At 48.5% G+C, this 26,167-nt stretch overlaps 1 protein-coding gene across 2 annotated transcripts in view; it reads right to left on the bottom strand.

Annotated features, from left to right (window-relative positions):
* Positions 1-26,167, bottom strand: part of KIAA1549 (KIAA1549 ortholog) — a 644,398-nt gene that overhangs the window by 376,131 nt on the left and 242,100 nt on the right. For both annotated transcript variants that reach the window (XM_069628735.1, XM_069628736.1), the window contains one exon: positions 16,395-16,525. In XM_069628735.1, coding sequence (XP_069484836.1) covers positions 16,395-16,525 — 131 coding nt within the window. The remainder of the gene's footprint in view (positions 1-16,394; positions 16,526-26,167) is intronic.

The raw sequence follows: 26,167 nt of genomic DNA, 5'->3' as shown, positions 1-26,167 counted from the left end.
ATCAGAGGGAAGGACCAGAGGAATCTGCCAAACAAATTCAGCAGAAAGGTTTCCCACAAGGACTTACTACTGTTCTACATCTAAAAAGCATAATAATGACACTTCATTTTGAGTCCTGGTACAAATGTGGGACTGGAGACACGCAACTACAGGAAAATGCCCGGGATTACTACTTGATTCAACTCTCACTCGTGGGGGAGTGGCGAAGTCGACACTGTGAGCATGAACATCCACTGGGAAGAAACGTACAATAGCTCAGAGCTAAAACTTGACTGCTAACAGGCACAGTGACCGAGATTGGGGGCCTCTGCATGTGAAACTGAACCATATTGACTGAAATGATCAAAAGGAATGCTTCCATGGTCAACATACATGCCGTCATTTCTAACCATTAATGGGCTATTTTTCTTCTGTGCTTATCAAAGGCCATGCCCATGTAGAGTGCCGCAATAGGTACCCCAATCGCACTCTTATGCATCTATTGCAGGTGACATCTGAGGGCAATGACTCAAAAGAAAATCACAGGAATAAGCGATCCTTAGCCCACCAAAAAAAGAGCTGGCAATAGCTGCAGGGAATCTGCCAACAGATTGGGCTCCAAATCGCAGTGCTGGATCCATTGTCTGTACAGCTGATCATGAACCTCCAACACCCTGAGTCTTGCAAAAGGCATCACATGAATTTAAGAGGCTATGAGGTCCCAAAACTTCTGGACTTAGATGGCTTGGGTCATGGTCTTTGTCTAGAAAACTTTGCTGGTTGCCTGGATGATACAATTCTCTCCTGTGGAGGAAAGCCCCCCCCCCATGTGGTGTTGAGGTACTGAATTCTCTGCCTGAAGACTAAACATTTTTTTTCCGATTCACTGAAAATCCAATACTGAACAGAGTACTGCATACCCTCTCCAGAAGCAGGGTCCTGGAAAGGGTTCTGGTCAACCAGTAATCCAGCTAGGGGTATGTGTTAATCCCTTGAAGTTTGAGGTGCACCACTACTATGGCAAGGACCTTGGTGAACACCATTAAGGCATCGCTCAGACCAAAGGGAAGATGATCATACTGAAAATTCAACATCTCATCATAAATCTCAGGAATCTGTTTTTTCTGATGGTGATGTAATACAAATAAGCATCCTGAAAATAGATGCAACACTAACCCTTCCCCCTTCTTGAAGAGAGTGACAGATGTTTGGAATCTTCACCATGTCGAACGTTCCCAAAAGCAGTAAAGGATTTAGAAAGAACAAATGCAGGATGGGCATTGTGTCTCCTTTATTTGGTAAACCCATGTCAAGTGAAGATGTCCCCATGCCAGGCCTCGGAAGCACTACGATTAGAATCTCAGCCATCTTTGATGTTCTAGGTCCTCTATTGCATCTAGGGACAAGAGGTTTTCAATCTGTAGTTGTTCAGGGTCGCCAAACAAACCAGCAGAGCTGTCAAAAGCATCAAAGAGTACCCTTGCCTGATGTTGTGAATAACAGAACTGTCTTGTGTCACATCTTGTCATTACTGACTGTCTTACCCTGCTTCCTTTCAAAGGAAAATGTTTTCAAAGTGACAGGTGGCTTGTGCATCATAACATGAAACATGAAATGCAGGTGACTCACGCATCCTGAGAAGATGCAGGTTTCATCTTAGAACAGGGAAACAGATTTTTGGTTTGACATACTTAGCTTTGCTCTGGTATGCTGCCTAAAACAAATGGCAAGAGCCAAGATTGAAGAAAGGTCTGATCATCAGGAGATCAGCTTGCTGGAACACTATTTTGGGGCAAAATGGGTCTTGTCATCAAAGGGCAGATCCAAAATCTTCTCAAGCACATCATATTTGAGGATCCAGGATTTCAAATATGCATGGCTTCTCGCTACTAAGCCTTAAGGCTTATTGCGTTCAACACGGTCAGTCATGTCCCCATTTACCGAGGGTTGTTGAAAGGAGGTTTCCTTAGCAAGATTAGGCAGAAAAGAAAATTCCTCTGCCGCATCTCTGGTCAGCTGCTCATCGTCTTCGATGACCAACTACATAAAATGAAGGTGCTGCTAAGCCTCCCAAAGCCAGTCAGGACCTTTGGAAAACCTTTCCTGCCCAATCTTCAGGCCTTGTCTAAGGAGTCTTATCTAAGGGGTGAAAAATCTGAGAGGTAGGAACCCTGCATTTGCCCAAAGCTACAGTGACAACAGCGGATTTGGCAGAGATATTAACCTGGACAGTGGTAGGATTGCCATAAAAAGCAGGCTCAATAGGGGGCTTTTCCATGGGATCCATGGCGGAAGCACAAACGCCACTAGAGAGAGCTCTAATAGAACAAACAAAGTGGATACCATGGTTTAATTTTTAAAAATAAGCACCTGTCTGTGGGTTTCTCAGGAAGGGCAGAACCTATCACTTCAAAGGCCATTAGCATCACACCTGTGACTGCTGATTCAGTGTAACAGATAGCTTCTCCCTCTCAGAACCGCAAGTGTTCATTACATCAACTCCATTAGGAGTAGCCTCAGGAACATTTATTTGGTGCCAGAGCTGCTGAAAGAAAAGCATGCCAAATATCCATTGGGACTGGTTCCTGAAGTCAAAATGGGGGTCGGAGTGACTCTGAACTAGAGTTTGATAGCCGGTAGGTTGAAGAAATTAGAGGTCAGACTATCACACAGCTGGTTGAAATCGAACCAAGAGATGGTCAGACCTACAAACTCCTCCTTCACAGGGTGAACAAAGAAAGCACATTGGAAAACAAATTGAGTCCACAAAAACAAGCTGAGGACTGTTAAAAATCACAGATGGTAGAGCTGGCGGCAAAGTTCCAGGCAGCTGCTGGATATTGTAACCAAAGAAGTGATGGGTGAATGTAAAGACCGGAGGGGGAGGATGGGGGTCTGCACTTCCGCTCTCTATATGGTAGAGGGGAGGCACAGAGACCCCTGCCAAGATTCTCTATTATGGTAACAAAGTCGAGCAATCAAGGCCTAGCTTCTCGGGACGTGATGCAAGCTGGTTCTTAAGTACAGTGTAGTCCCCAAGCACCCACGAAGGAATGTCCACACACTGTATCGGTTAAAACACAGTCTTTATATAATTAATATTCAAAGTCATATACACGATCACGATAACTCACTTTGTGCTCCGAAAATCAACAATGGTAAATAGGTACAGTTCTAAAGTGGTACCACTAACGTTACTCGATCTTATTAAAGTGCATACGGTCAGAATGACACACAGATCAAAATAAAGAGGAAACCAGCAGTAGAGAGAGGAAGGAAAGCAGGATGGTTGAGCAATAGGCAGAATACTGGTAACTACCGTTAAACACAGCTCTGTGTGGAGATCTCCCCCCCACCTGGGCAACCTGTAGAAGAAAGATACAAGCCCAGTCCATATTTTGTTCACCCTTAAACTTCCCAATAGTCCTGCAACCCCAAAGTACCTTGGCGTTGTAGCGTTCCGCGTCGGGGAAATCGACAACCCTTCTGGAGTGTCCTCCCTTTCAGGCAAGAGTCACGGGTTGTCGAATGTCCGACGGAGAACAGGTCGAGCTACGACGGTGAAGTGGCCGCGTCGTTCCTAGCGGTGCTCGTTGACGGGGAAGCGTAAACGTCCTGCAAGGAAGAGGTGTTCGGAGGAAATCGGTGTCGATAGTTCTGGACCGCAAAGAGTTGAAGAACTGTGGCCCAGCAAGGGCGTCGAGTCCTCGGCGTCTCTGTGGTCTTTGAGTGGCAGGAAACCCACCGGTGGAGGCTCCTCGGCGCGTCAACGGTCAGGCCTTCTCCAGCAGGATACAGCGGCGACGATGCGGACAAGAGCGTCCTTGGATCACGGAAGTTTCTTAGGCAACGGGAGCACGGCGGCCCCAGTCGGCGACGGCGGTCGACGACAGTGGTGGACAACAGTCCGGGCGCTTCTCCTTGGAGTTCCGCAGCAATCCCTGTCTCGGGTCGGCAGCCTGTCGAAGGTCTGTCTACCAGGGAGCTTAGGCAAAGATCAGCTGTGCACGATGGTCCCTCGTGGCTCGGGAAGAGGGCGCCTTACCAGGTCCTCTCTGGGTCAGTTCTTGAAGCACAGCAGCTTTCAGATTGCGAAGGAGAGCAACAGCAATTCTTTTCATCCAGCAGGGCTCAAGGTTAAGCTTCACTCCAATTACTCGTCGTAGTGAACTTCAGCTTCTGAACACGATTCCTAGCAGTGAGAGGTCCCCAGATATACCGTTGATCTCCCATTCATTCTGCTGGGTCGCACTCAAGCATCCAATCATGACTACGGGCATTCATGCAGGCAGGCAACCAATCAGGTACACGAGGTATTCAGGCCATTCACTTCTCTCCAGACATTCACAACAAGTTATGTGTATGGGGAGGAGTACCGAGCCATTCAACACTCCGAGCTGCATTCATACCTGTTTTGGGCAGGGCGGTCTCAACCATTGTGTCAAACACCAGATACTAGACAGTCACAACATAGAATGTATATTCGTCACACACTCCATTCACCCAGGTCCCACCCACAGGCGTACCCACAACATACGGTCGTTGAGAAGGCTCCAGCCAGTCTGGTCGGCACTTCCCCACACTATCATATACGGAACTTCCACCCAACAGCCAGTCAGGGGGAAGGGACAGAGGCAGGGCTTCCCAGGACTTCGGGAAGATCAGGGTAACAGGTGATGGAAGGCAAGAGGCCATGGGGGCCATTTTGTCTCCATCAGGAATCTACCGATTCCAATGACAGGGCCTGGGCATCCCAAAATGGAGGATGCTCAGGGCACCAGTCATTTCAACACAGAGCTGCCACCAGCCCGTACCCTGCTCTGTGGGTCACACACAGGTGCCCAAAAACATACACTAGGGGCACAGGGTTGTACCCCTACCAATGGGTGCCGTAAGGGTATCCCATGGGTCTGTTCACCAAACCAAAAGAGAGCTGCACAGCCAGGAGTCCCACATGAACTCCTGCGTGGAAAACACGACAGAACACATGATAAAAAGCAGCAAAGGACAAAGATACGGAGGCCCTGTCCCTCCGATGCATTTCCAGCCTCACAGTGAAAGGTTTTGAATTAATCTTAACCACTGCTCTGGGCAAACTTCCACAACACCGTTTTGAAGTCTGTCTGCGCCATTGCAAAAGGGGTCCAGCCATACGCAAATCAGTCATGTACTGCCACTAATGGGAGCAGCCCAGCCCGAACTGCTAGGCCTGGTCCCCGCTGCACGGAAACACAAGTAACCCCAGACATATTTCAGCCTTGCTGGGCCTGTGAGAAACCTGAAGATGTCTCACCCACTAGTCCCCGGGGATCAGTCATCCAGGTAGCCAGGACACGGCCATCACTATGGAATCCAGCTCCTGGGGGTGGACCAGTGCGGGAGGACCACCTGGATGGGGGGTCCTCGAGGAGTGGAAGTGGGACACCGAAGGTTGAGACGCAGTGTACCCTTCCTTGTGACACCTTTTCCCCATCCTGCCTAGTGGTATACATAGAAACTCTACCCCTCCCCCCTTTTTCCAACACAAACACGTTCTCACGGCGTGAACGACCACAGACTAATACCCGAGCCGTTTACCCGACATGTCCCAACACAAGGGTCAGGCAATTACCGACAACTATACACCTGACTACCTTTTCCCTTCCCCATAGGGATAAAAGGCAGAGCACAAGAGCACACTCCGAGCAAGGCCAAACGCACAAGGACGCAGCTATTCCAGGACAGCAGTTCAAACGGAGATGAAAGGCGGCAAGACCTGAAAGGACATCAAGGAGGGAGTTGCCCTTGTGCTTTTCAACCCAGACCAGCAAAGCATCCGATGAAAGCAACATAAGACCGGGAATTGAAGCTGGCAGATGGTGCGACGGATGTCAGCGGTACATGGCACCCTCCCGCACTGATAGCCAGGGCAGAGAGACGTGGTTGCCATTGCGATACCATCCTCGACTTCAGCAGCAAAGGAACCACCAACGAGCTCAGCACAGCTGGTGAGTCGGTAGAGCCTGACAGTCGACCGGACTGTGTTAAACTGAAGGTTGCAGTGACAACAGTAAGAAGATAAACAGACAGAAGGTCTTTTGTGAGCAAACTTAGTATCAGAGATAGAGTGGTCCGGCGCCACACAGGCGCTCAGTCGAAGGTCTCTGGATGGTACCCTTTTCCTGAACAAAGAGACTGTGTTGAACATTGAGAGTAAAAGAGACTACAAGTATCAGGAGGCTGTAGGGAAGGCCAGTATAAAGTGTTAAGGTGGTCATACAGGGGTTGACCAAATCCCTTGTACACTCGAAAGTCCTTGACACTTTGCAGAAGTTTTGTTATAGTGGAACTGGCGTTTGCACCTCGGCTGAAGGCAATGTTGTGTGAACTGTGATGGTGTAAAGCCTACGCTTGCCATAAGATAACAGAGTGACCCAGCGAGACGGGATCGCCTTTCGGAAGTCTCTGTTTAAGTGGCAAACGCTCTGGTTGGTCTAACCACGACTGAGGGAGGCTGACGACATAGAAGGATCGGAGCCCGGCTGAGGGGGATCCAAGGGTGAAGGGTAATCACCCAACGTGAAGGTTAACAGAAGGAACTTTGATTTTGTTGTTTTGGCGTATCAGGCCCTCTGAAGCAAGAGACTTTTTATGGGAAGAGACTTGAGCACAGAAGGCCCCGATACGGAGAAAAGGAACTGTAAGCTCGTGCCAGAGAAGCCCAGGAGTGTGCTGTGCTCGAGAGTCCCACCTTGTCCCGTGCCAAAAACATGGGGATGGGAGACCCCGGCTAAAACATCCTGACTGATTATTTTGTGAACACTTCTTTCTTTTCTTGTGAACATTATCCCACACTCTTTTCTAGCATAGCAGTAAGGATTGGAAATCGTTTTTTTTAGTATAGGCTCTTTTTATTTGACTAGACTCCACTAGGACTGTATTATTATTTGTTGGTCGTAGCTTGCTCCCATCTTAGATTAAGGTTTAGATTAGGCGTTTATCGCACCCATTTTACAGTTTAATAAACACCCTTGAACAGTGATCACTTGTGCCTGTCTTACTTTGATACCATGCCTTCCTTACTGGCCTCATCAGTGAGGTGCAGCTTGGTTCTCTGTGGTGCAGCGAGCAAGGGACCCACATGTGGGCATACCCTCTCACAGATAGGGAGACAAACTATAACCAAAAAGGTGATGGGTGGAGGATTTTGAATTAATCTGAACCACTGGCACTGCTCTGGGCAACCTTCCACACCACTGTTTTTCAGTCCGTCTGCACAATTGCAAAAGGGGTCCAGCTATATGCAAATCCATCAATTACTGTCACCAATGGAAGCGGTCCCATCTGCACGGGAACACAAGCAACCCTAAACATGTTTTGGCCTGGTTGGTCTCGTGCAGAAGGGATGTGACCAAGCAGTTTGGACTGGACTGCCCTCTTGGGGTGTGACAAACCCTGATTTGCATATGGTTTTTCCCCTTTTGTAATGGCTTGGCAGGTGAAGAACAATGGCCTGGAGGGTTGCCCAGAGCAATGTCAGAGGTTAAGATTAATTCTAAACCTTCCAGCCATCACACCTTTTGGTTTGCTATAGCTGCTGGATATTAAACAGACTGTGGGTACTGAACGTTGGTCAAAAACCTGTTTGATACTCTAGGCTGAGGGGATGGGAGGAGTCTATGCAAAGGAATCCTCCCTGACCAGGGATAACTATCTCCAAATCTGCATGAGTCTACTCTGTCAAAAAAACCTCCTCTGCTACCAAGCCAAGTACCGGGGTGGAAGGAGATCAACCAAAGCTAAGCAACACTTCTTGGACCCTCTCTTGTCTTTGCAATGCCCCTTTTCAAGGAGTAGGACCCATGAATCAGACTTGGTTCCATGTTTAGAGTCATATTTTGTCTTCCTGCTTTTTAGGTAAATAATAATAGGTGGTCACCTGGGGACCAAGAAGAGAGGAAGAGGAAGCTCTAACAGGTGGCACTAGAGGGGTTTCTGCAGGATGTCAGAGACTCTGGTGACAAAAGGCCAGGAACATGGAGGTAGCGGTACTTGGCCTTCCAAAGGTTGTCCTTCAGTACCAGCCCTGCTTCCTAATCAACTCCAGCACAGGCAAGCCATGTACAGAACTTAGCCATGATCTTAAGGCCACTCTTCGGTATCGTATTTATGTTGCCCTGGAGAAAAGTGGTTCTGGCATGGAAGAATTGGTCATGTTCATATTATGCAAATTGGAAGGCCTAGCAGGTTCCTGTGTGCATATAATCAACTGTAAGGCTTCTCTCTTTTGTAGGACTATGGTCCACCGAACAGAATTGACAGGCACATATGCTATCACAAAACATACTACCCTCACTGCATACATCCCTCCGTTTGTTTCTAGCATCCATTTCCCACATTTCTAACCTCTTATCTTCCCTTTGCTCATTTTCTATCCTTTAGTACACTAAGATCTGGACACATCTAGCAGAGGGCATAGTATTCCATTAAGCCTATTAGCATAAAATAGATTGACGCAGTCTTTAAAAAGCAGACTTAAATGCTAAGTTTGGAATTAAATCCATAATTGGTAATAGCGAAGCACTTGATTGAACACTTGAATTGATTTGCGAATTTGGTGCTCAAAATGCACCCAATTAACATTTGTTCACAATAAATTCTCTCAACCCTACCAGGGACATAAAAAAAAGGAAATATGTGGCCACCAGGGGGCGCACGGACGATGCCAGCCTTCGTGTGAGCTCCTAACCCACGGGCCCCCATAAGTGAATTGAGCCCCCACTTTGGCCCCCCCCGTGCCCAACAACGACAGCCTGAGCCACTAGAAACGCCCCCCCACCCCTTGAGCGAAAACCCGGCCGAAATCGGACCTCTGGTCCGCGAGAAAAACACCAGAGGAATCGACCTCCCCCCGCCGGTGGAGACGCAGACGCGGGAGAAGGCCGCGGCCCGCGGCGCTGGACTCCGCCCCCGGCCCTCATCGAGGAACACCAGCGCGGAACCGGGGCTCCGGAGGGGGAGGCAGCGGACCGCCGCCCGCTCCGGAACGCGTGGAGGGTCGCCCCCCCCCCCGGGCTTCCGAAGAGCGGACTCCTCGAGCGGCCGGTCCCACACCACAAGGGATCGGCTCCGCGGAGGTGAGTGCCCGCCCGGGCGTGGGGGCTTCGGACTGCGCCGCCCCGGTGGGGGCCCGCTCCGCCCCCCCAGACTATAATAACCGCGCGGCCAGGACCCCCCCGCACCAGCAGGAGACCCGAATCTCCCGCAACCAAGGGAGACCTGCCACGAGCCTGCCCCCCGTGGCGCCCCCCTCGGATTGGAGCACGGGGACCAACCGGAGGGGGCCCTGGGTTGGTGAGGGTGCCGCGGCCCCCAACATCTCACGCACCGGCCGCAACGCGGGTCCCCACGAGGCCGCGCTCCCCGCCTAGCTGCAGGGGACCCGCACTCCAGCAGGGGAGAAAGGAAACATCTGGTGCTCTTGGTGGACCATAACCACACATCTTCGGAGGACCCCGTTGCTGGGGGTCTCCCCCCACGCAGCGAATTCGCCAGCACACGAAAGGGGGGGCGGAAGGTTGGGCCCCCACTCCTGGGGCGTGTGCCCTCTTCTGAAAAGGCCCCAAGTTACAAGCAGAACGGAATAAGGACAAGAGGCCCTACAATTGGAAGACAGTGCAATACACGGTGGCGCGCGGCCCCCCTCCAAGCATCTGCACCTTAAATCCTCGCCCTGAGACCTGGGCCCACACACCTCCACCAGGGCCCTGCTACAGGACGACACCGACACCCAACACCCCCCGACAAGACGTTGAATCCGACGAAGGACATAGATCAGTGCGGAGGGTAGAGCCCCTGGAGACAGGGCGTGTGCCTCCTCCCACTCCCGCCAAAGGAACCCCCGCCACGAGGACAACCACCCGGGTACTCTCCGACACCCCTCATGTGCCTTTCAACACACTGGTTCCGAGGGTAAGGCCCCCGATCCAGGGGCGTGTGCCTCCTCGTTGGATACTCCTCCATGAACATACCGAACAAGCTTGCCAAATACGCCTACAGACCATCAGCTCAGGCTCCCGACCCTGGATCAACAATGTCGGTAGAAGCCATCGAAACGGGTGCAGCTGCCACCAAGGGAGATATCGCCGCCCTCTTAGCCGAAATCCGAAACATGGGCGCCAACCTCGGCGGCAAAATGGATAAGATGACCCAAAGGATAGACAACATCGAGGAGAGACTAGAAGGGGTCGAGAATAACCAAGCCTCTACTGACACTCTAGAAGCCCAAATGGAGCTCAGAATACGAAACATAGAAAGGAAGGAGGATGAGATTCGCCTGAAGATAGACGATTTAGAAAATAGAGAGAGAAGAAATAACCTACGGTTTTTCGGAATCCCGGAGAGAGAAGGGGAGACAGAACAAGACCTCAAGCAGACTATACACGACATCGTCAAAATCCTGACTGCGGACGAGGACATTGATGAACTCAAGACCGAGAGAATCCACAGAGCCGGCGGCCCCCCAGGAGGCCCGAGATCAGTCCTTGCCAGATTCCATAGATATCAGGACAAAACGAAGATACTCGCTAAGGCCAGGTCTGGAGGCACTCTTACCCTCGGGGGAGCCCAGATTACTATTTTCCAGGACCTTTCATCACTGACGCTGGCATTGCGTCGCTTATGCGGTCCCCTCACGAGATGGCTAAAAGAGCAGGGCACGAGATACAGGTGGGGATACCCCTTCTCCCTCGCGTTTGAACATGGAACCAGAAAGTTCCTACTACGCTCTGAAGAAGAAATTCGAGAATGCATTACCGACCTCCTCGGACAGGCCCCGGAGGAGGGGACTCAGGGAACACTAACGCAGGACAGACCACGCTGGGAGCTTCAGGGCCCGAGAAGGAAACGGGTGAAAGGCTCCAGAAAGTACAGGCGGCCCAACGACACACCTGAACACAACCAATGACATAGTCGCTTCAAGCTCTAAATCCTGGCGACTCAGGCCTCCAAGGTCCTGGCAGGGAACCCACTTACATAACGGATCATGGCACCCCTTAGCCCGCGGTTCCACCACACGAGGAGTGAACTGCCAGTCCAGCAAAAAGGAGATGCCGAGGAAGGATGACTCCCGAAACCGCATGTATCATAGAATATGATAGCTCGAAGTGGGAATCCTTGTTGTTTGACACACTGTTGTTTGATACGTGATTTCATGAGAAGGGGGGTGGGGGCTCAAAAAATGTTACCTTGATACTACTAGTTAACGGGGTCGTACGGTTACGACCCTCACTGGTGGTCCGACAGAAGACCGGTTGTTCACATCCAGTCCAACTCGGACGCCACCACGGACAGTCACAAACCCTCATCGTAGAATTAAAGATCGACGCGATAGTCCAGAGGGTGATGGGTATGAAGTCCAATACCCTACGGGGACGGGGGGGGGAGGGAGGGAAATGGGGAATGACACAGCCTCAGACAAAGCCTCTGTTAGATAGAGGCACATACAATGCTACTTCCAATATGGCAATTTCGTACAATGGGCTCCACGACGATGCGAAGAAACTCCACGGACGCACTGATGTTATACAGACATGATAAATCAAATGACACGCAGGGTAAGCTTAAAATTGGCACGCTGAATGTTAAGGGCCTTAATTCCCCCACCAAAAGATCACTGGTGATGAGAGAATTCAGGAGGGCTGAACTAGACATTCTTTTCTTACAAGAAACTCGATATAGCAGAGGGGAGGAGAGGAAGGTTCTCTATGCCAAGCTGGGATCGGAATACTGGGGCTCTGGCCCGCTGAAGAAGGCCGGAGTTGGCGTATTAATCAACAGAAAGATCCAATTTGTACTCTTAAAGTCATGGATGGACGTCAGTGGTAGAGCACTAGCCCTGGTGGGCAGCATACAAGGCACGGTTGTTACCCTTGTGGCAATATACGCCCCCAATACAGGCCAAGACAGATTCCTGCAGAGGATAATACCTAAAATCATGTGCGAAGCAGAAGGCGAAGTAATTATCGGAGGTGATCTGAACATGTGGATGGACCCGGAACAGGATAGACAATCAGGTCGCCTCTCTATGCCCCCACTCGCTGGTGCCAGACGCCCATTAGCCGCAGACATGATGACCGCCTACAACCTCACCGACGCATGGAGACATGCCAACCCCAACCGAACTGGCTTTACCTTTTTCTCGGCGCCACATGCAACCTTCTCCAGAATAGACTATGTATACCTAACCGCAGACCTCATCACGGCGATGACTGAAGCCGTCATAAACCCTGTCTCCTGGTCGGACCATGATATGGTCACGGTCACCCTCGACCAAATGGCCCTGCCTCGAAGATGCTCCAAATGGCGCTGTAATGAAACCCTCTTTAAGGACCCCACCTTTCGAGAAGAACTAGAACAGGACATTACCCGATACTTTGAGATCAACAACACAGGGGAAACCTCTATGAACACAGTTTGGGAGGCAGGCAAGGCGACCTGGAGAGGACTACTTATCCGAGAAGGAGCAGCCAAAAAAAGAGAAAGACAACTAATAGAGAACAGGATCCGGAATGAAATCACGCAACTGGACCACATGGCACAAACGGCTGATCAGGATAGACCACGAAAGATTAAAGAGGCCAACGACAAGAGAGAGGAATTAAGACAACTAGAGGCGGGAAGCATAGCGCGTAAGCTACAGCATCTGAAGCAGAAGCACTATGAACATGGGGACAAAGCGGGCGCCCTGCTTGCCGCAAGACTACGAGGCCAATGCCAAGAGAGGTGGGTGCCCACGATTCAAACAGAAGAGAACTCTGAGGAACCAATTTCTCCCAGTGTCCCTGAAGCTTTTGCCGACTTTTACGAAAAATTATACTCAGCACGCGCCCCCTTGCACACGGAAGCTATAAATGAATACCTAGAGCGAGCACCCTTGCCCACCCTCCCAACGGATATTGCACTCACATTAGAAGCCCCCATAACAGGAGAGGAAATCGAAGAAGCTATCAAAAGACTCCCAACAGGGAAAGCCCCCGGAAACGATGGATACACGGCAGGGTTCTATAAAACTTTTAAAGATGCCCTTCTCCCATTCATGGTTCCCCTATTCAACAACATCCTATACTCCGGCGTGGCACCCGACTCCTTCTCCGAGGCGCTGATAACAGTCATCCCCAAGGAGGGTAGGGACCCAAAGTTGTGCGCCTCCTACCGCCCAATATCTCTATTAAACATTGACGCCAAAATCTACACGAGAATCCTGGCTGCAAGACTGGAGTCACATATGCCGGCAATAATCCACAATGACCAAGTAGGCTTCATTTTAGGCAGACAAGGAGCAGACTCCACCCGGAAAACCCTCCACTTAATCCATGAGGCCCAAACTTCACAGAACAACCCAGCGCTACTCTCAATTGATGCCGAGAAGGCATTCGATAAAGTCGACTGGCACTTCCTCGAGGCCACATTGCAAAAGATAGGCCTAGGCCCCACACTCCGACGAGGAATCAAAGCAATCTATAAGTCTCCAAGAGCATCGGTCTCGGCGAACGCTCAATTCTCCCGATGGTTCCCCCTTCAACAGGGGTACAAGACAAGGTTGCCCCCTGTCGGCGATACTGTTCGCACTGTCCTTAGAACCTCTCGCCGTGATGCTACGAGCTGATCCTGCAGTGGAGGGAATCCAGGTGAATGGTAAAGAATATAAACTAGCATTGTATGCGGACGACATTCTGCTCCACCTGTCAAACCCAACGTCTTCCGTTCCGAGAGCGATCCAGCTAATAGAGGAGTACGGCGCGCTGTCGGGATTTAAAATCAACAAATCCAAATCTACTCTTTTTCCACTCCATGAACCATCGTCGGAACACCAGAGCGCCCTTGCGCATCTCGGGCTGATCGTCGGAGGCCCGACATTGAGATATTTGGGAATTAACTTAACGCGACACCTCGACGGCCTCTACGAAGCCAACTTTCCCCACCTCCTCGAGGCTCTCAAGACCGATCTCAAGAAATGGAAACCGCTAATGATATCCTGGATGGGACGCTTGAATGCGATCAAAATGGTGTCCCTCCCACGGTTTCTCTACCCCTTTCAGGTCCTGCCTATCACAATTCCGGATCAATTCTTCAAGCAAGTCAGAAAGGCCATCTTACACTTTTTGTGGAACGGAAAGAAACCCAGAATCCCCTACGATGTCTTAATACTACCAAAAGAGTTAGGAGGGGTTGGCCTACCGGACATAGAACGCTATTATCAGGCCACACAGCTCAGGATCTTAATCCCACATCTGCGAGAAAAGAAAGACCTCCAATGGGTCCACCTAGACAACAACGTTCTATACAACGTGACTCTGGCAGAGTGGTTATGGGTCCCCAGATCGAAGCTATCGAAGAAGCTGCGCAACCACCCGATACTAGGCACGTTGTGGAACATATGGAGAAAGGGAAGAGCAATGTCAGGAGTCACCACGTGGCCATCGCCACTGAGCCATCTTTGGTCCCCTGGAATCAGAGAGGAAATCCCGGAACATGCCAGATACCAATCCTGGTTTGATGCCGGCCTTGAGAGGGTCGGCCAGCTATGGAGAAAGGGGAAATTCATTTCGATAACGGAACTCGAGGAGGCCCTCCAAATCCGCCCGATAGCAGTTTTCCTGTACCTACGTCTGAAAGGCGTCATATCCAGAAAGGAATGGAAGGATACCACGCAGAGAGAACTAACGCCCTTTGAGACGATCCTAGACACAACTACTACCTCCAAATGCCTCATAGCGAGAATGTACAGAGCCCTAATCACCAAAGACAACGCACCTAACCATCGTCTAAAAGCAAGATGGGAACGAGACTTTGCCAGAGAGTTCGACCAGCAAGCCTGGAATAAAATATGTGAAACACCATCCAAAATATCAATCGCGGCCCAATATAAATTGCACGCCATAAAATTACTACATAGATGGCAATACGACCCACAAAGATTGTCCAAAATGTTCCAGACCTCCAGCCCGAGATGTTGGCGACATTGTGGGATGAACGCCGATTACTGGAACATGTGGTGGGCCTGCCCCAAAGTCCGCATCTACTGGCAGGAGGTCCTGGGATGGATCAAACAGCTGGAAGGCATAAATAGGGAACTGTCACCCCTCCTGATCCTGTTTGGCCTCGAAGAAGAAGAGGACGAAATGACAAGAGTGAAAGGTCTGATATCTCCCCTCTTACTTGCGGCGAGAGCTGCCCTTGTGATAAAATGGAAAGCTCCTCGCCTACCTAATAAGAGGGACTGGATACAGATCGCTACAAATATTTACACTATGGAGAAAGTAACAGCAATATTACATGACAAAGCTGCGCGACAGGAGGAAGTCTGGTTCGATTTCACAACAAAATACATCTCGCGCTCGACCATGGAAGGCTCGACTCAGCAAGGAAACTGCTCCTGATCCATGCTACCAATCACTGAAAACTGAAAGACCCCTTGCTGACAACCCTTGCGTGTCACAGACCACACAGGAGAACAATGATCGTAGGATGATCCAAGAAGCGCGTCACGTAGCTCACTACGATTCAGAATGCCAATGCCCTGAAGGAAGCGGACATGAGAAATGGGGGTAGGGAGGGGGGTGGGGAGGGGGGAGGGGAGGGGGGTTTTTCTTTTCCCTTCCTTACTCTCTTTTTCTTTCTTCTTTCTGCTTCCTCCTGGAATAAGGAGCGTTAATGTTGATAACTGTTGTTAAGGTGGACTTGGAGATTCTAATGAAGTAGCTCGCTATGCACAATGTATAACCACCTGTATGTTCACATTCCTTGTTAAAAACAATAAAAGTCAAATTTAAAAAAAAAAAGGAAATATAGAAAGGACAAGCACAAGGAAAATGGAATTTGCACGACTAGAGGAGAAAAGAGAACTAGTCAGGGCTTGCAAAATCTACTAGCGCACTCGCTTTGGCAAGATTTTATAAAGGGTAAGTACCATTTGCATGGTATTAGACCTTGCTGGCGAGCATGGGGATGTAGAGTAAGTGAAAATATGAAAAATTACATTGGTTTGTGGGAAATAATACTTACATGTTTGACAGAGATGAAAAGGGAGCCGAAATGTAGAAGGGAGAAGGAGCTACTGGAGTAAGAGGAAATCCCAGTGTAAATCAAGGTATAAACATGAGAAGAAAGGAGCAAGATGAGTAACAAATCAAAGATGTAATTTATGCAAGGACAAGGAACTAAGATGCACAGGAAAGATGAATGGATTGAGTGACCAAAGAATGGAAGAACTAGATAATAAAAAGGGTAACAACGAGAATAGCAAAGGCATACTGAAAATGGTAACCGGGAAGTAGAAAAATAATGCAAAAAAAGAAAAAGGTTTCAGAAGGAGAGGAGTTATTTGAAGGGATATGTTGTGTCTTCACCTACTTGGACTTCACTCCCAATCTAACCTGTATTGTAAAGTCATCAGTCTCCTGGCGCAGCCTTCTTACTTCAGCAAATGCTAGAGCCAGACCTCTTTCAAGTCTCTGTGTGAAGTTACAAAAACCAATTTCCATGTTCAGCGGCACAAACTGAAGGACTGAAAAACAGAAGTGAATTTATTGCCAACTCTCACACCGATTGAGAACAGACATTTTAAAATTAAAGCTTTAATACCCCTCTCCTTCCCAGATGTTACTCCAAAAGCAAATTAACCCACTGTTAATGTCACACACAACCTTTGCGAATATCTAAGCATCTTTTTTGAGATGTAAACCAGGCAAGGGGTAAGAATGAGAAATAAATATGCCAAGGTAATGCAGCATGAAACCATATGAACTTCACAGCTTCTTCTTAAAGCATGCACAGTGTCTTCTTTCTATTTTTTTATTCATGCGCTAGAACACTTAGATCAAACAATACCTAGAGCACACATCTGAGTGACCAATGCACATCATGACGAGACAAGCGATGGAATGTGGTGGTTAGAGTTTGCGTCAATCACATAGCACAAGCTTGTACTGCTACCCTGTTGTTCCGCTGTTTATATGGTCTTGACTGTAAACTAAATATCCTGTGTGTGAGACAGTCATAGCAAAACCACCTAGTTCTACCAAGCTTCCCTGAGCCCAGCAAAGAATGGGTGCCATAAATCGGAGGGAGACTCCTGCATAACTGTGACCAGTGTATTTCATCATAGACACCTTGAGAGTGTATGACTTACTAGAGACGGGGGGAGTTTTGTGCATATGGAAATGTTTGATAACTGCAAAAAAATCAAAGAATTCACACAAGCAACAACTTAACTTGTACAAATTAGTTAGAATCACAATATAGGTCACCAATAATTATTATATTAGGCTAATAAGTATTATATTAGATGCTAAAGGAACGACAGATCAGGATACCTGGGGTAGATGTGTAAATAGAACCACTTGCAAGCTGCTTATCTGCCACTATAGATTGTTTTATGATGTATGCATCTCAGAAACCTTATTTTTCCAACCTACTTTCATGGTGGACCTCCCTGCTAACGGGTAAAGCAGGTTAATCTAGTCATTACAGAACTACTACATTAGAAGGTCACTACAGTCTATGCCATTATTTCCAGCATGAATCTACGTCCCTGCGGTGGAACAGTGGCCCATTCCAAATCAAACAGACTTTTCATATAGATTTGCACCCTTAGAGAATTGTTAATATTGCCTTGAGTCACATCTAGAGAGTGTCACATTGGGATAGGACGTGAATATTAGCCTGTGTCACATTGGGACAGTACTGTGAATATTAGCCTGTGTTGCACCTTTGGAGAATTGTTAATATTGCCTTGAGTCACATCTAGAAAGTGCCACATTGGGATAGTGCTAGCGTTGCCCTAGCTATATAGCCCCGACTAGACCATCCCCACAGCCACCAACTACTCATAGTTTGTCTCACCTTAGCCACATATATAACCAGACACACGTTGACTAGCAAATCACTCCACCAGACAGCCCTCAAGCTTGTATCAGACAAACCCACCTCATCTAGACTAACCCCGCGAGACAGCCAGACTAAGCATGAAAGACTGACTGTGCGATAACAGCACCACGTCCACAATCATACATGCAAGGAAGCAAAGAACCGAACGAAACCAACCAGAAAATCGTACAATCATAACAAACCGATCCAACCAACAAAGCACTGCACGTGGGCTGCCACACCTGCAACCGCAACCTCAATCCCGAAGGAAACTCAAAAGGAAATATAAACCTACCAAATTACAAGGAGCTCAAACCCACTACCTACCGCCAAATAACACAAAATGCCACGAAAATGAATAGGACCACAAGAAAGACAAAGGGCAGAGATAACAAACCCAACTGAACGCCACCACAGATCCACACCTACAGAACACATCCCCATCAACAAGAACGAAAAGAGAACTAGCGCTGACATAAGAGAAAAGTCTCTATACCTAACACCATATATCGCAAACAACCACTCACCGGAACAAACCAACCCAACAAACAAATCAAGAAAGACAGACAACAAAACACAACCACGCAGAAGAAGAATGGACAAAGCTATATGGAACAAGAACACAATAGACGCCCTAACCCCATACATCACCAAAACACGAGGACCCACCTTTCAACAGCCACAAAATTTAGAAGAGGAACCTGATGAAAACAAAAACCTAACACTTAACCTAGAAGAGCTATTTGACAACGACACAAACACAACTGTACCACCACCCCACCCAGAGATCTACATGGAAGAAAACCAAAACACCAGTCAGAAGACAACACCGATAATAGAGCACAAACCAAATTATACCATGAAAATCCACTGCAACCTAATCAACACAAGATCAATGTCAAAACACTCAGATCTTTGACTTGCTGTGCCACAACACATCACAGAAACATGGCTCAACGACAACTACAAAATCACACTCCAAAGCTGCCTCCCCACCAACTTCAAATGCCTACAGTTAAACAGCAAAGGAAAAAAAGGAGGAGGCCTCACAATGGCATTCAAACAACACCTGCAAATAATAACAGGCGAAACGCTAAACATAATGAACTGCGAATCCATGGTCATACACCCATCAGCGAATCCAAAAACAAACATTAAATTCATACTGGTTTACAGACCACCGACATACGATGCATCCTTTGTCGAAAACTTCATAGAAGCCATCCCCAACATAGCCATCCAACATGACCATCTGATAATCCTGGGGGACTTCAACATATGGTTCAAATAAAAACACGCCAACTCACAAAGCTCACTAATCAGGCAACTAACAACCATGAAACTACAACAACTGGTCAAAGGAGCAATACACTCGGCAGGGCACACACTTGACGAAATCTTCGCCAAGAAAAAGACTTATCACCACTGCACCGCCGATGCAGATACTTTGGAGTGACCATCTCATCATTCCATTTGTGATCACACTACCAACTAAAGCTACCAACCAGCCCCTCAAACTCTCAAACACCAAAAAAAGAAACTGGAAAACCGCCAAAGCAAGCAACCTAACAGAACAACTGGAGCTGACAAAACCATCTTCGACCGAACTGGAGAAGGCAGACCTAGACGGAAAAACAGACCTACTAGATAAATGGATTGCTGTTACAATCAAAAATATCTCTCCGGAAAAGCTGTTTACCCCCTCAAGAAAAAGAGCAATGGCAAAATGGTTCGCCCAACTACTAAACACCATGAAAAGGAACAAGAAGCTGGAACTAGAATGGAGGAAATAATATGACCAAGATAAGAAAACTCAGTTCCAGAAACAAATCCGACCATACAAGAAGGAAATTCAAAAGGCAAAGAAAAGGCATTATGACAGAATCACCAAAGCTACCAACACACAAAAAGAAATGTTCAACATCAGGCGAAATGAGAAACCCACAAGGTTGCGACAACACTCCAATACCTTCACAGAAACTATGCAACAACCTAGCAGACCACAGACCATTTCAAAAACAAAATCAACAATATCCGACAAATCATACAAAACAGACCGACCAATCCCAACACAACCAACCGGATCCGGTGAGGAGCCAGAGCACAAACTCCCAAACTTCCCGCCAATATCAGTGGAGACATTGGTCAAGCTGGGGAAACATAGCAAGAAAGCAGGCTCACCCATGGATCTCTGCCCCCCAGATATCTACAAATTAATCCTCACACAAGGAACACCATCTGAATATTACAGAAATCTCTTGAATCTGTCGCTTGCGACAGGGACCGTACCACAATCCTTCAAATTAGCATATATTAAACCTCTTCTGAAGAAAACAAGTGGCGAAGTGGAAGACCTCTCCAACTACAGACCGATTTCAAACATCCGCTACCCGGCAAAACTCCTAGAAACCTACATATACAAACTAAACCAAGAACATGTAGAAAAACACCAGTTGCTGGACCAAGAACAAGTCGGATTCAGACCCACATGAGGAACAGAATTGGCTCATCTATCCATCTGGGACGATCTAAAAACAAACGCAGACTCCCACACAACCTCAGCCCTGATTCTGCCCAACCTCTCGGTAGCACTCGACACAGTAAGCCATGTCACCCTCATCAAGAGATTAGAAGATATAGGTATAACGGATTTAGCACTACTCTGGATTAAATTGTTCCTAGCGAACAGAACAGAAACTGTATGGATAAAGCCCTTCAAATCTACTCCACGAGTTAACGAGTGTGGAGTACCACAAAGATCCTCACTATCACCACTGTACTTCAACATCTACCAGACTCCGCTAATCAAGATCTTCAAAAAATACAATCTTACATGCTACAACTATACAGACACTGAAATGATCTACAAAATCAAAGATGCACAAGCAGAACATTCCACTCTAGGAGAATGTCTAAATGAAATCTATGACTAGATGAACGCCAACAACTGAAAAATCAACCCAGGAAAAACAGAAATCATGATTATATCCAAAAACCAAGAGAACAACACCTACATACCATGGTCAATAGAACTGGGAACGGCGCCCACACCATCAAAGTTAGTCAAAAACCTTGGAGTCCTAATGGACGACGCACTAACCTTAGAACCACAAGTAAACGCGATAATTAAGAAATGCTTCTTCCTCCTTCACTCAACAAAAAGAATCCTACCATTCCTGTCCTTCTGTCAAGGATGGCACTCTGTCAAGAGTGGCACAGGGAAAGAAAAGTAGGCAACTGTAGTTGTGAACAGAAAGGGGCAGGAAATACAAAGATACAAACAAACTGGATTCCCTCTTGGGGTGTATGCAGATATGGAAAAAGAGTGTTCCACGGACCTTTGGGAACTCCAGCCTTCTGCACGGATTACTTTTACAGAGGCCCACTCTGTCTGCTCATGGCTGGGAACAACAGCTGTGGGTGTCTGTTAAACAGAAAACGCGACAAGGGAAGGGGCAGAGGTTGCCAGCCGGAAACCAACAGTCAAGCTCTGTACAAAGGATCAACATAAGACACAAGAGAGACAAGAACAGAAATAACCAGGGATGAGGAAGTCTAAGAGAAATCTAGGAGAAGGGAATGAAGGAAGAAACAGTACAATAGAAATGGGTAAACAAAAGGGGAGGACAGAGGAGTCAAGGAAGAGAAGGACAGGGATCAAGAACAAGGGGTTGCAAACAAGGAAGAGAGCAAGGGAGCAGTAGCCAGGAAAGAGGGGGGCTGCATGCAAGGAAGCAGGGCTGCAGTACCAAATGGTACAAGGTACAGAAAAACTGTAGTGGATTGCAGAGGACTGTAGTAGGCTGCTAGGCAGAGAGTCCAGAGGAGCAGGACTGAGAGCTGTAGGAGGCGGCAGACAGAGCCCAGAGGAGTAGGGCAGCAAGGAGCGAACCCAAAGGAACAGGGCGTAGAGGCAGAGAGACCCGAGGGTCAGGGCTGAAAGCAGAAGAGTGTAGCAGGCTGCAAGGCAGGGAGCCCAGCGGAGCAGAGCAGCAAGGAGCGAGCTCAGAGGAGCAGAGCAGCAAGGCAGGGAGCCGGAAGGCTATGGCTGTAGGCAGCGGAGTGGCTGCAAGGCAGGAAGCCCAGAGGAGCAGGGCTGTGAGGCAGGGAGCCCAAAAGGCTAGGTCTGTAGGCAGCAGGGTGCAGCAGGCTGCAAGGCAGGAAGCCCAGAGGAGCAGGGTTGTGAGGCAGGGAGCCCAAAAGGCTAGGGCTGTAGGCAGCAGGGTGTAGCAGGCTGCAAGGCAGGAAGCCCAGCGGAGCAGGGCTGTGAGGCAGGGAGCCCAAAAGGCTAGGGCTGTAGGCAGCAGGGTGTAGCAGGCTGCAAGGCAGGAAGCCCAGTGGAGCAGGGCTGTGAGGCAGGGAGCCCAAAAGGCTAGGGCTGTAGGCAGCAGGGTGTAGCAGGCTGCAAGGCAGGAAGCCCAGAAAAAGCACTGGAACGAAAGCAGGAAAATGCAGCAGCAGGAACAGCATACAAATTCGAGACAAAGGGCAAAAAGGGGCTGGGAGGACTCTTGATGCAAGAGACTGCAGGCAGCTGCTTAAATACCACCCTGCCCTGTACTGAGGCAGGCTAATTGGCAGCACCTGGAGTAGCACACCTGAATACAATCTGCCTCCTCCCTCTCTGGTCCTGAGATGGTGGAAGCAGCACTGATCCCTAGGGCTTCTGGGGATTGTGGTTCCAATGCTGACGAATGGGAATGGCCAGGAATTGATAGCTGTAGCAAGGTGCATTGTGGTACATGTAGTTAGTTGAGTTATATAAGAAGGCACCAAAGTCACGCAAATGGGAATTAAGTACCAAAGTGTGAATTGGGGTTGTTCCAAGAGTATTCTGAATATAAATGAATAACAAATAGTCCATGATGATTGCCAATGTGTGCGCCCATGGCGCAGACATGACACCTTCACCCACAAAACACTGACAAAAGTCGCCCTCATGATGTCAAGAATCGACTACACAAACAGTCTCTCCCTCGGTATGCCGGAACACCTCCTGAAGAAATTACACTGCACCCAAAACGGGCAGCTAGACTCCTCCTCAAACTATCTAAAAGAGATCACATCATACCAGCGCTAAAAATGCAGCTTTGGCTTCCAATCGAACAACGTATCACGTTCAAAACAATGTGCTTAACACACAGGGCAATCAGCGGACAGGGAGCAGAATTCCTACAAAAGAAAACAACCATCTGCAAGCCAACGAGGTTCCTCAGATTAAGCAATGAAATCTGCCTGGAACCAAAGCCATATGCAAGGAAAAAACAAGGGTGCTTCTCTTTATCGCACCTGGCGGCAAAAACCTGGAACAACCTCCCGAAAGGAATAAGAAACACCAAAGACCACCTAAAATTCAGAAAACTACTAAAAACCTGGCTCTTCAACACTTCGGAACCAGACGGAAACAGAAACAATAAAACAGGAAATGCAAAAGAACAGACTGACAGAACCCTGACGGTACAGACAACACCTGGAACTGACAAAGGGGAAATGCCCACAAGAAAAAGAGACAATGCTAGGTGGAACTGACCACGAGCGGCAACCCAATCAGGACAGAACAATAGCAAACAAGGCCGACACAAACAGGCACAACTACCAACCTTACCCACTCAGACAGAGCGATGGGTATGGGCCTAGGTCGCAAGTAGATAGATCCGCAGGGACCATTTTGCATCAACCATGTAGGAACTGGCCTGAGTAAGAACAAAGATAGAAATCTAGAGATTAACTAACGCAACATAATGACAGCGAGAAGAGAGACAGCTGAATCATGCTGAAACTAGATCACTGTAGAGAAGACAATTTTGTCTAAATTTCGAAAAAGACACAATAGGAGAACAAGTTACTTCTTACCTTGTAACGTTCTTTCGACGGGATGTTCCTCCGACGTATTCCTCATCTTAGATATCTCCTTCCAGCTCTGCTGGCCTCGGAAAACTTTTTCTCTCTAGAGGGCGCTGCGCGTCGACGTCCTCCGAGTCGATGTCCCTCGACAGCCGCCGTATCGACGTCGACGTCCTCCTGCCTATAAAGGCTCGCGCGCAGCACGTTGCTCAGTTCCGTTTTGTAGCCCACAATAATACTTTCTGGACTAAACTAATCACCCTGAAGGAGCGTAAGCTGCAACAACAAGGGAAGTAGAACTGCGGGGATGGATGGGAGGGTCGATGAGGAATAAGTCGGAGGAACATCCCGTCGAAAGAACGTTACAAGGTAAGAAGTAACCTGTTCTTCGAAGGGATTGTGTCCTCCGACGTATTCCTCATCTTAGATTAGTTATTGGTAACCCCAGCTTGTGACCTGCGTAACCTACAAACAGCTGGTCTGCCTGTCTTATCCTGGCTAGTCTACTGATGTAAAAACTTAAAGCCCTCCTAGGGTCTAGCCTGTGTAACCTCTCTTCCTCTTTCCCCGGGTGTGGAGGAGGATAGAAAGATGGTAGGGTAATCTTCTGAGTGATATAGAATTCAGAAACCACTTTTGGGAGGGAATTAGGCTTCACTTGCAGGACAACTTTGTCTTTGTGAAATATTGTGTGAGGGGGTTTACAAGAAAGAGCTTGTAATTCGCTCACCCTTCTAGCAGATGTAAGTGCTATTAATAAAACAGTTTTAAGGGTAAGGAATCTTAACGAACAAGAATGGAGAGGTTCGAAAGGTGTACCCATCAGGAAAGTTAGTACTAAGTTTAAATCCCATAGGGGAACTTGGAATGGTCTTGGGGGATAAACATTGGTTAACCCCTTTAGAAACTGTATTACCAAGGGTAATTTGAAATAGGATGGTTCTTCCGCAGTACGCTTAAAGATGGATAGCGCTGCGAGATAGCCCTTAATGGTGCCAACTTGAAGGCCTGAATTTGCCAAATATAGTAGGAAGGACAAAACCATTGGTGTACCACATGAAAAAGGGTCGATATTCTGTTCTCTACACCAGCTGCAAAATCTGTTCCAACGGCAGCGGTATAAAGACTTTGTTTCTGGCCTCCTTGCCGAAAGCAACACCTCCATAACATCATCAGGGAGGTCCCAATCCTTGTACCTCAGCCTTTCAGAAGCCAAGCGTGAAGGTTGAGGGTTTTGATGTCTGGATGGAGAACCTGACCTCCCTTCTGTGAGAGTAGGTTCTCTCTGAGTGGAAGTCGAATTGGAGGGCAGATGGACAAGTCTAGAAGGTCCGGGTACCACGTTCTCCTGGCCCAATCCGGGGCAATTAGGATCATGGTTCGCCAGAATCTTCTCAACCTCCTGATCATTTGAGGAATGACAGGGACCGGTGGGAACGCGTACAGAAGCGGAAACTCCCAGTCCACTATGAACGCGTCTCCCAGAGCTCCTCTCGGGGGAAATTCCCTTGAGCAGAACAGGTCGCATTTCCTGTTTAGGCTGGTGGCGAACAGATCTACCTGAGGGGTTCCCCAAAGGGCGAAGATCTCTTGAAGGACTTCCTGAGCTAGCTCCCACTCGTGGGAGACTGTGTTCTGCCTGCTCAGAGCGTCCGCTGTCAAGTTCTTCTCTCCGGCTAGGTGAACTGCTGATAGAGAGATTCCTTCTTGGATTGCCCAAAACCAGAGCTGCATCGTCTCTCTGCACAGGGGTAGTGATCCTACGCCTCCTCTTTTGTTGAGGTAATGCATGGCCACCGTGTTGTCCATCATTATCAGGACGTTCTTCCCTTGTACAGCTGGCAGGAACGCCTTCAGCGCAAGTCTGATGGCTCTCAGCTCTAACAGGTTGATGTGTAGTCTGGACTCCGATGGAGACCAACGACCGCTGATGGTCAAGTCGTTGGCGTGGGCTCCCCACCCCGTGAGTGAGGCATCCGTGACTACTGTTATCTCCGGCCAGGGTTGCCAAAACTGTTCTCCTTTCAGAATGTTCTCCTGACAGGCCCACCACTGAAGGTCTCGAGCCACCCTGCCGGGAACCTGAAGAAGATCTATCATTCTCCCTGAGAATTGTGACCACTGAGTCCTCAGTGCCCACTGGAGGGATCTCATTCTCAGGCGAGCCTCTGGCACTAGGAAAATGCAGGATGCCATGAGGCCTAGCAACCTCAAAAAGTCGAAGGCTGAGATACGTTGGGCATGTTGGAACTTGGTAACCATCTGTAGAATATCTTGAGCCCTCACCTCTGGTGGCGAGGCTTTTCCCAGGGAAGTGTCCAGGATCGCTCCTATGAACTGGAGTCTCTCCGATGGTATCATTTGTGACTTCTTTAAATTGAGGGAGAAGCCCAGTCTGTGAAGGAAGTGGCACACGTGATTTAGCTGGATCTGAGCT

This window comes from Ambystoma mexicanum, chromosome 12, assembly GCF_040938575.1.
Source record: "Ambystoma mexicanum isolate Mex_15411 chromosome 12, UKY_AmexF1_1, whole genome shotgun sequence".
Classification (NCBI taxonomy): domain Eukaryota; kingdom Metazoa; phylum Chordata; class Amphibia; order Caudata; family Ambystomatidae; genus Ambystoma; species Ambystoma mexicanum.
This window is presented reverse-complemented; position numbering and strand designations above follow the sequence as displayed.